Source organism: Natator depressus, chromosome 9, assembly GCF_965152275.1.
Source record: "Natator depressus isolate rNatDep1 chromosome 9, rNatDep2.hap1, whole genome shotgun sequence".
In the NCBI taxonomy this organism is placed as follows: Eukaryota; Metazoa; Chordata; order Testudines; family Cheloniidae; genus Natator; species Natator depressus.
In genome coordinates, this window is record NC_134242.1 from 80,935,599 (window position 1) to 80,946,851 (window position 11,253).

General features: G+C 43.7%; 1 protein-coding gene across 1 annotated transcript; it reads right to left on the minus strand.

Annotated features, from left to right (window-relative positions):
* Nucleotides 1-1,105: 1,105 nt before the first annotated feature.
* LOC141993234 (zinc finger and SCAN domain-containing protein 29-like) lies at nucleotides 1,106-9,681 on the minus strand. The gene is made up of 3 exons (XM_074962662.1): nucleotides 9,213-9,681; nucleotides 7,968-8,224; nucleotides 1,106-1,144 (listed from the first exon to the last, which is right to left on the minus strand). Exons 1-3 carry the CDS (start codon nucleotides 9,571-9,573, stop codon nucleotides 1,106-1,108), a joined length of 657 nt encoding a protein of 218 aa, XP_074818763.1. The 5' UTR covers nucleotides 9,574-9,681.
* Between the last annotated feature and the right edge of the window lie 1,572 nt (nucleotides 9,682-11,253).

Sequence of the window (11,253 nt, forward strand, 5' to 3'; positions counted from 1 at the left end):
GCTGAACCCACCCACGTACTCATGCCTGGGAAGGGGAGAGCTGTACACAGAAGGTCTTCTCTGAATGCAGATGCACATGTAGATAAGGGATGCACAGTCAGGCCCATTGTTACTGCTCTCTTACAGTCAGCGCAGAAAATCTGTCTATTGTTGTACTGGCCATAGATATCAGGTATAGATAACAAAAATAAATATATTTTTGAATAATAGTTTATTAAACTTTGTGTAAATGATCACACAAAACACAAGAGTAAGATAAATAATATTACAGCATCACATTGCTATGGGAAAAGCTCTTAAAATATAGGATTTATTTGACTTAAGACTACGGTATTGGTCCATTACTAGATGGAAATGGTAAAATTGTCAATAATAAAACGTGGCAGAAGCAGTTCAATGGAAATAGTAGAAGCAGTTCAATAAATATTTCTGTTCTGTGTTTAGGATAAAGCTAAATAATGTATTCCTCATATGATGATGATGAAATAGTTTCCATTCCAACAAGAATTCAAGAGGATGTTCAAACAGCAGCTACTAAAGTTAGACATTTTCAAATCAGCAGGACTGGATAATTTGCATCCAGGAGTTTTTTAAACGGTGGCTGAGGAACTCTCTCTATCATTAATGCTGGTTGTTAATAAGGTTTAGAACACAGGGAAGTTCTAGAGGACTGAAAGAAAGCTTATGTTGCTTTTATATTTATAAAGGGCAAACTGGATGACCTGGGAAATTATAGGGATGTCAGCCTGACATTGATCCTGGGCAAAAAAATGGAATGGCTGGTATGGGACTTGATTAATAAAGAATTGAAGCAGGGTACCATAATTAATGCCAATTAACAAGGGTTTATGGAAAATAGATCTTGTCAAGCCAAATTGATTTTTGTAATGATTACAAGTTTGCTTGATATAGGTGTTGGTGTAAGATACGTAGACTTCTGTAAGGCATTTGACTTGTTACTGCATGACATTTTGATTAAGAAACTAGAATAATACAAAATCAACATGGCACACAAAAAGATTAAAAACTGGCTAACTGACAGGTCTTGAAATATAATGTTAAATCATGCTCAAGCAGGTGTGTTTCTAGTGGAGTCCCATAGGGATCAGTTCTTGGCTCTATGCTCTGCATTCTTATCAGTGGACTAGAATAAGAAAACATAAAATAATTACTGATAAAGGTTGCAGGTGACACAAAGATTGTGAGATTGATAAATAATGAAGAGGATAAATCACTAGCACAGAGCGATGTAGATTGCTTGATAAACTGGGCTCAAACAAACAATATGCATTTCAATAAGGCCAAATGTAAAGTCATCCATCTAGGAACAAATAATATAGGCTATCCTTACAAGATGGGGGATTTTGAAAAAGACGTGGAGATCATGGTGGATAATCAGCTAACCATAAACTGCCAAATTCAGGACAAACTGTTGAAAAATACGGCAGATACACCCCAAGACTGGTGGCTAATCCCCCATAGGATATATCAAACCAGCAACAAAAGTAAACTTCTCTTTCACCGCACTGGCTAACAAGAAGTCATAAAAGCAGTTTCCTCAGGCATTCCAGTCCTGTATTACCACCAAAAACACTAGACTTAGAGATGAGTGGTTCTTTAAAACCAGTCTCTTCAAATAAAAGGTTCTTCTGATCCCAAAGGACCAGCCACACACCCAGGTCAATATATAACTCAGATCTTACCCAAAAATCACGCTGATGCCAATCCTTTAATATCTAAAATTTAAAGATTTATTTATAAAAAAAAAAAGAAAAAGAAAGAAAGATGAGAGTTAAAATTGGTTAAAGGAATCAAATACATACAATAAATGCAAAGTTCTTGGTTCAGGCTTGTAGCAGTGATGGAATAAACTGCTGGCTTAAGTCAAGTCTCTGTCTACTTCCAAATCATTGGAAGGTCCTCAATACATTGGTTAGAATGTTCCCATTGCATCCAATGAAGTGAGCTGTAGCTCACGAAAGCTTATGCTCAAATAAATTGGTTAGTCTCTAAGGTGCCACAAGTACTCCTTTTCTTTTTGCGAATACAGACTAACACGGCGGTTACTCTGAAACCTCCCATTAGTATAGTCCAAAGTCCAGAGGTTTGGGCAGGAAAGAGGCTGGAGCAGGATAGAGGCAAAATGGAGGAGTCTCCAGGGCCTTTTATATCTTCTGCCATGTGGAGGGAAACCCATTGTTTTAAACAAAGCCCTCAGCACAGCTAGTGGAAAATTACAGGTGACAAGATAGTGTTTGGAGTCACATGGGCAAGTCACATGCCCATGCAGTAGAAGCCATTACCTATACCCCAGACAGTCCGTTTGCAGGACGGTCCATTTAGTGTAGATGGGCATCTCCCATGATCCACTGTCAATTAAGTGTTTCTTGATGAGCCACTTAATTTGAATAGTACCTCCAAGATGTGCAGGCTAACTACCTTGTGAGCATTACCCAAGGAGCAAACATTTGAAATCCAGGTATAGAGCCAATACTCATAACTTCAAATACCAAAATGATACGTGCATACAGATAGCATAATCATAACCGTTTCATAGACATCTGACATGCTACCTTTTGTACAAGATTTGTTGCAAATATATAACAGTGGTTGCAACAATGACCTATGTGGTCATATTTTAATCAGATAATGTCACAGGGTGTATAAACAGGAGACTGTAGGACAGGAGTAAGGAGATTATTACTAGCTCTGTAGTTGGTGACCACTACTGGAATAGTGAGTCCAGGTCTGGTGTTCACAATTCAAGGAGGATGTTGATAAATTGAGGAGAGTTTAGAGAAGACCTATGAGAATGATTAAAGGATTGGAAAAGATACTAGGAGCTCAATCTGTTTATTTTAACAAAGAGAAAGCTAGCAGGTGACTTGATCACTGTCTAAAAATACCTACATGGGGAACAGAAATTTGATAGCTCTTCAATCTAGCAGATAAAGGCGTAGCAAGAAGTTCCAACGGCTAGAAGTTGAAGCGGGGCAGGTTTAGACTAGAAATATATTGCACATTTTTATTAATGAGGGTAATTAGCCATTGGAACAATTGACCTCAGGGCGGTGGTGGATTATCTGTCACTGGAGATTTCTAAAATCAAGATTGAAAGTTTTTAAGATATACTGCCGTTCAAACAGGGAGTCATTCCAGGAAGTCCTACTGCCTGTTTTATGCAGGAGGTCAGACTAGATCACGTTAGTCCCATCTGGTTTTATAATCCATAAAGCTATGAATAGACACGGAAAGATTACTACCATAACTATTGCAAACATTGCCTCCATTTCTGCAACCCCTTTCGTGTACGCTGAACATTGTGCATGTGAGTAACAGGGAGGGTCAGATTTTTTAAAACTTAAAAAAAAAAAAGTGTGCTTTTAAAAAAGGTCACATTTTATTTTTATGATCCGTATCAAGTTTTATTATTGAAGTCAAAGAAATTGCAAGCATTTTCATTTTGGGAGACTCTTGGTTAAAAAGAGACTGATACAAGCAACAGGATATCAATGTTTGAAACAACATCCAAATATAAAGTGCTTTTCCAACATCTGTGTTCATGCTGCATCCTTGCACTGTAACATTGCTCTTCTATTACAGGTTGCTGGGAGCCTTGTGTGAATATTAATACAAAGTAATAGCAACTTTATTGAACACAATTTTGGCTGTCTGAATGGCTAGGCTGAACTCACTGAACACGCAGAAAGCATCTTGTCCCAGGGTGTGAAGTAATTATTATTTACATTGTACCAACAGTGGGTTAGGCAATTTATGCATGTTCTGAATCTTGTGCAAACCGGGGATGGATTATTTTTTTTTCTTACTAGCATTATTCCAAAAATCCTGGTCAGTAACAGAGAGAGGAATGTCCCAGGACATCTTACTATTCAGTCATGATGCCCTCAGCCCAGATCCTCAAAGGTATTTAGATGCCTAACTTCAATGGGTGGTAGGTGTCTAAATACCTTTGAAGATCTGGGCCTTCTAGCCTTGCCTCTGTTTAAACCAAAAGGGCGCAGGTCCCCATAGTCACTGAAGAATCCTTACACTTAGGTATCATTTACTGTTTACAACATTATTTAGTATATATCTTGAGAGCATATACATGAAATGTATACCGTCTGGTTAATTCCACGAGTAACAGGGCAGTTCATATGGGTTTGCTTTCTGCCCTGTTTTGCAGCTATTACAACAGTAAATGATAATTCCTCTCTCTACTTTGTGCTGTTTCTGGGAATATAAAAATATCTTGCCTCCCAAAGCAGTGCTGAGCAGCTCATATGTCCAAACAGATAGGAGTCAAATGCCTGAGTTTAGAATGCGAAGTTATCTGCTGTGGCAGTGGGTGTGAACAAGTTCCCCAAGGCGCTTTTCCAGGAATCTCATGACTGATTGAAATTAATGCGGAAAGAAATTCAGAGTAACACTAAAGAATCATGTCGAAGGCCTGGACTTTGGGGAGGAAATTTCTGGATGAGCTGTTAATCATTAATCATCTCTCTTTTTATTATATATGTTAATGGAATCTTTGAATTGTTTGATTTAATGGAAGCTTGCAAGGCAGTGTGGATCCTGGCAAATAAGTGTGTGTGTAGTACCACGGGGTACCTAAAATGCATAAAAACAATTTAGGAGTTACAGAAGCTTTACAAGCATTACCTAATTAATCCTTCTCAGATCCCCTGAGGCTCAGAAAGGTGAAACAATGTACCCATGGCCACACAGCAAGTTAGTGGCAGAGGAGGAAATAGACCTCAAGAGTTCTTGGCTTACGCCGCTAGGCCATTTCTCTGAGATAGAGGTAGCTAATGTCTTGTTAGTCATTTTTATTATAGTTAGTATTTTATCATCCAATGTGACAGGCCAAAACTGAGATCAGAATCACATGTTCAGACTCCACAATTTGTGTGGGTGCTCGATAGCATGAGTGTAAAATCCTTCAGCCTGTTCTAACTCATCAAAACATTAATAAATCCTATGGCACAGCAAGAATCACATATCAAAACTCAAGGATTTACAGATTAAATGGTTTAATGCTGGAGACAGAAGAGCCAGAAAGACTGTTTTAGACCTTCCCCTCCCTTTAATCTGAGTTCCCATAGCCCCCTTGGGTTGATTTACAGTGTGGCCATTTTCCTGTTCTCTCTCCCAAATTAAATCATTTGGCCTTGTCTACACTATGAAATTAGGTTGAATTTATAGAAGTCGGTTTTGTAGAAAGTGTTTTTATACAGTCGATTGTGTGTGTCCCCACACAAATGCTGTAAGTGCATGTAGTCGGCGGAGTGTGTCCACAGTTCCGAGGCAACCGTCGACTTCCGGAGCGTTGCACTGTGGGTAGCTATCCCATAGTTCCCGCAGTCTCCTCCACCCATTTGAATTCTGGGTAGAAATCCCAGTGCCTGATGGGGCTAAAACATTGTCGCGGGTGGTTCTGGGTACATATCGTCAGGCCCCCTTCCCTCCCTCCCTCCCTCCCTCCGTGAAAGCAAGGGCAGACAATCGTTTTAAGCCTTTTTTCTTGAGTTACCTGCGCAGACGCCATACCACGGCAAGCATGGAGCCCGCTCAGCTCACTGTCACCGTATGTCTCCTGGGTGCTGGCAGACGCGGTACTGCATTGCTACACAATAACAGTTTATTGCCTTTTGGCAGCAGACAGTGCAGTATGACTGGTAGCCGTCATCGACGTAGTCCAGGATGCTCTTTTAACCGACCTCGATGAGGTCAGCGGCGCCTGGGCAAACATGGGAGTGACTCAGCCATGTCATTTCCCTTTTAAGTTTCGTCTCATGGCGATTCAGTCCTACTGGCAGTGCACTGTCTTTTAATCTGCAGCCAGCAGAAGACGATGGCCAGCAGTCATATTGCACCGTCTTCTGCCGAGCACCCAGGAGATGACGATGGCTAGCGGTCGTACTGCACAGTCTGCTGCCAGCAAGATATATAAAGATAGATGAAGTGGATCAAAACAAGAAATAGACCAGATTTGTTTTGTATTCATTTTCTCCTCCCTCCCTCCATGAAATCAACGGCCTGCTAAACCCAGTTTTGAGTTCTATCCTTGAGGTTTGGAGTTCTGTCCTTGAGAGGGCCATTCTGTTTCTCGCAAAGCCACCCCCTTTGTTGATTTTAATTCCCTGTAAGCCAACCCTGTAAGCCATGTTGTCAGTCGTCCCTCCCTCCGCCAGAGCAATGGCAAACAATCGTTTCGCGCCCTTTTCCCTGGATTGCCCGAGCAGGAGCAGCCATAGCACAGCAAGCATGGAACCCGTTCAGCTCACCACAGCAGTTATGACCATTGTAGACACCTGGTGCATTATCGTGCAGTGTATGCAGAACCAGCACCTGAAAAACCAGGTGAGGAGGCGACGGCAGTGCGGTGATGAGGACATGAACACACTTTTCTCTAAAACCGCGTTCCCCCACAATTTGGAGATCATGGTGTTAATGGGGCAGGCTCATGCCGTGGAACTCCGATTCTGGGCCCGGGAAACAAGCACAGAGTGGTGGGACCACATAGTCTTGCAGGTCTGGGATGATTCCCATGGCTCCGAAACTTTCATATGCATAAGGGCACTTTCATGGAACTTTGTGATTTGCTTTCCCCTGCCCTGAAGCGCAAGAATACCAAGATGAGAGCAGCCCTCACAGTTCACAAGCGAGTGGCAATAGCCCTGTGGAAGCTTGCAATGCCAGACAGCTACCGGTCAGTCAGTAATCAATTTGGAGTGGGCAAATCTACTGTGGGGGTTGCTGTGATGCAAGTAGCCAATGCAATCACTGAGCTGCTGCTATCAAAGGTAGTGACTCTGGGAAATGTGCAGGTCATACTAGATGGCTTTGCTGCAATGGGATTCCCTAACTGTGGTGGGGCTATAGACAGAACGCATATCCCTATCTTGGGACCGGACCACAAGGGCAGCCAGTACATAAACCGCAAGGGGTACTTTTCAGTGGTGCTGCAAGCACTGGTGGATCACAAGGGACATTTCACCAGCATCAACGTGGGATGGCCGGGAAAGATTCATGACGCTCGTGTCTTCAGGAACTCTGGTCTGTTTAAACGGCTGCAGGAAGGGATTTACTTCCCAGACCAGAAAATAACTGTTGGGGATGTTGAAATGCCTATAGTTATCCTTGGGGACCCAGCCTACCCCTTAATGCCATGGCTCATGAAGCCGTACACAGGCACCCTGGACAGTAGTCAGGAGCTGTTCAACTATAGGCTGAGCAAGTGCAGAATGGTGGTAGAGTGTGCATTTGGATGTTTAAAGGGTCGCTGGCGCAGTTTACTGACTCGCTCAGACCTCAGCGAAACCAGTATTCCCATTGTTATTGCTGCTTGTTGTGTGCTCCACAGTCTCTGTGAGAGTAAGGGGGAGACGTTTATGGCGGGGTGGGAGGTTGATGCAAATCGCCTGGCCACTGAATACGCGCAGCCAGACACCAGGGTAGTTAGAAGAGCACAGCAGGAAGCGGTGAGCATCAGAGAAACTTTGAAAACCAGTTTCATGACTGGCCAGGGTACTGTGTGACACTTCTGTTTGTTTCTCCTTGATGAAAACCCGTCCCCTTGGTTGACTCTAATTCCCTGTAAGCCACCCACCCTCCCGCCTTTGATCACAGCTTGCTTGCAAAGGAAATAAAGTCACTATCATTTAAAAAACATGTATTCTTTATTAATTGATTATAAAAATAGGGAGATAACTCACAAGATAGCCCAGGTGGGGTGTGGGAGGAGGGTAGATGGGAAGGAAAAGGCCACTTTAAAACTTGTTGAATGCCAGCCTTCTGTTGCTTGGGCTGTCCACTGGGATGGAGTGGTTGGGTGCCTGGAGCCTCCCACCCCGCATTCTTGGGCGTTTGGCTGAGGAGGCTATGGAACTTGGGGAGGAGGGAGGGCAGTTAAGCAGGGGCTGCAGCGGCAGCCTGTGATCCTGCTGCCATTCATGAACCTCCACCAGATGCCAGAGCATGTCCGTTTGATCCCGCAGTATCCCCAGCGTTTCCTCATGCCTCCTCTGATCTTCCTGCCGCCACCTCTCCTCACGTTCATCGGCCACCGTCCTGTACTCTGCTATTGTGTCCCTCCACACAGCTCTGTCAGTGCTGGACGACTGCATGAGCTCAGAGAACATTTCAACGCGCGTGCGTTTTTTTCGCCGCCTTATCTGAGATAGCCTCTGGGACGGAGGAGGGAGGCTTAAAACATTTGCAGCTGCTGGAGGAAAAAAAGGGAGTGAAGTATTTAAAAAGATACATTTTACAGAACAATGGCTATACTCTTTCATGGTGAACAACAGTATTCACATTACATAGCACATGTGATTTTGGTACAAGGTCGCATTTTGCATCTTATATTGAGTGCCTGCGGCTTTGGTGTTAGAGATCATACACGCAGGGCCGGGCAACAGAATTCGGCTTGCAGGTGGCCATGGTAAGCCATAGTCTTTCGGCTTCTGCAACCTTCATAACAGCAGCCCCCTCCTTTCCCATACCAAGCAAAGCCCGTTGAGTTGGCCATTTACTGCTGCAGTTTTCCTGTTAACGTGCAGCAGCAGAAACCAAACTAACCCCCTCCCCCATCCAATTCTCTGGGATGATCACTTTTCCCCTCCCCCCACCGCCTGGGTGGTATCAGGGAAGATCCCTCCTAGCCAAACGCGAACAGCTCAGCACCAATGGCCCCCCCTCCCACAGCATGGCTAACAGCGGGGAGGATTTCTTTTCAGCCACAGGCAAACAGCCCAGTAGGAACGGCCACCTCTGAATGTCCCCTTAATCAAATTCCCCTATTTCAACCAGGTTACCGTGAACGATATCACTCTCCTGAGGATAACACAGAGAGATAAAGAACGGATGTTGCTTGAATGCCAGCAAACACCGGGACCACTCGCTGCCAGGCTTTGTCATGCAGTGATACCAGATTACTTGCTACTAGCATGGCCTACCATGTAAAGTGTCCTACCATGGAGGACGGAATAAGGCTGCTCTCCCCAGAAACCTTCTGCAAAGGCTTTTAGAGTACCTCCAGGAGAGCTTCATGGAGATGTCCCTGGAGGATTTCCTCTCCATCCCCAGACACGTTAACAGACTTTTCCAGTAGCAGTACTGGCCACGAATGCATCCCAAGTCCTCAGGGCTACTTAATCATTAAAAAACGCTTGTTTTTATAACATGTATTATATTTTAAAAGGTACACTCACCAGAGGTCCCTTCTCTGGCTTCGTTGGGTTGGTAGGGTATTTCAGTCAGAGTGATAAAAAGATCCTGGCTGTCGGGGAGAACGGTGTGCTGTGTGCTCTCCCCAAGCTCGTCCTCCTCCTCCTCATCTGCAAAATCCTCAGCCATGGCGGAGAGTATCCCGTCCTCGGAGTCCATGGACTGGGGTGGGGTAGTGGTGGCGGCCCCTCCTAGAATTGCATGTAGCTCAGCGTAGAAGTGGCATGTCTGGGGCTCTGTCCCAGAGCGTCCATTTGATTCTTTGGTTTTCTGGTACGCTTGTCTGAGCTCCTTAAGTTTCACGCGGCACTGTGTTGCATCCCTGATGTAGCCTCTGTCCCTCATGGCCTCTGAGATTTTTTGAAATGTTTTGGCATTTCATCTTTTGGAACGTAGTTCTGATAGCACGGATTCCTCTCCCCGTACAGCGATCAGATCCAGTACCTCCCGTTCGGTCCATGTTGGAGCTCTTTTTTGATTCTGGGACTGCATGGTCACCTGTGCTGATGAGCTCGCCTGGCCAAACAGGAAATGAGTGCAAAGTGAATCCAAATCAGAATGGTAGTGTTTTACACCAGCTTTGCACAGGTGTAAATGGCAACACAAGGTGCAGAGAACTATGGGCCTGATTCACTAGTAGGCATTTGTTAAAAGAGCAATGTCATACATCTCTCTGAATGACATGAATCTTTTATTGATCTTGGCTCAGATTTTCGTGATTGCAGGCATAATTATTGTCACTATACCTGCAATCATGGTGCTTGTGTTTGCAAACTAAATAGACCTACAGTTATAAAAAGTCTTGGCCCTTATCCAGCCTTGCAAAATTTCTATGACAATTTACCACACAAAGTTTACTCACTTGTAATTTACCAAGATAATGAAACATCTAATGATATTTTACCCATTGGAGGATAATTATTGTACATTTCACGAAAGTCCAGGTACTAATCATTTGAGCTGGTTGCTTGTGGTTATGGTAGTAAGTACGTGAATACTTCCCAGATTAAACATTTGTACATTTTGGTACACACTTGGGGCAGCAGTTATTCCACAGTTCAGTTTGCAACAATTTCTGTTATAGTCTCCAAGTCAGCAGAGCACTTAAGCACATGCTTAACCTTAAGCATGTAGGTAGTTACATCCCCATTCAGCAAAGCACTCAATCATACATTTAATTAAAAGTTTTAATTGGGGACTTCAGCACATGCTTAAAGTTAAGCACTTGCTTGAGTGCTTTGCTGAGTAGGGATGGGATTACTACATGCTAAAGGTTTCTACAAAATTTAAGTGAATCAAGCAAGGGCTTCACGATCCTTCATAAAGACTGTGATTTGACTATAATTTGGAGCTCCCCCCCCCCCCGGCCACCACCACCACGCACACCTATATAAAAACCAAACAACCTGATCCTAATAAATTAGGTCTCATTATTATCCCCATTTTACAGATGGAGGAATTGTGACACAAAAATAAGTGGCTTAGCCAGCTTCCTACACAACCTGCTGTAGCGCTCAGAACAGAACCCTGTGTTTAGCCCTGTGTCTTAACCACAAGCCTGTCCTTCCTTCAGCTAGCTAGTTTCTGATATGGCACCCACCACCATGGTATGTGAGCATCTGATTCTTAACAAATTGTAAAGTGGATACACAAGATACAGTTATCTGTCACCTTCCTTCCCCTCCTGTCCCCAGTCTGTAAGTACTAGAATGTGGGTGTTTAATTTTTTGGTTGTTTGGAGGAATGCTAAGTCAAATAAGTTGGTTTTGCAATTTGTTCTGAAGGAGCTGAATTTCTTGAATATGTTGATCTGTCTCAAACATGAGTGCCAGACTTTTGGATCAGGCACTAAGAAAGTTCTGTCTCACGCACACGTGAGCCTCATCCTTAAAACTGACAGTGCTGCTGTTCCAATAGAATGCAGCACTTCAAGAAGGTCACAATCACACAGACTGAAGTGGTCCCTTTGGTAACTTGGGCAAGCATGAGGCATTTGATCATGTCTGGGTAGCCAGTAAAGGGAGC

What these genes read in the sequence shown, in the direction of transcription:
- LOC141993234 (XM_074962662.1), bottom strand. Translation starts at nt 9,573, where the DNA reads ATGAGGGACAGAGGCTACATCAGGGATGCAACACAGTGCCGCGTGAAA. An exon ending in AGCCAGAGAAGGGACCTCTG is followed by an intron (nt 8,225 to 9,212) that starts GTGAGTGTACCT and finishes TTCCTCCAGCAG; the next exon opens with CTGCAAATGTTTTAAGCCTC. An exon ending in CGGACATGCTCTGGCATCTG is followed by an intron (nt 1,145 to 7,967) that starts GTGGAGGTTCAT and finishes TTCTTATTCTAG; the next exon opens with TCCACTGATAAGAATGCAGA.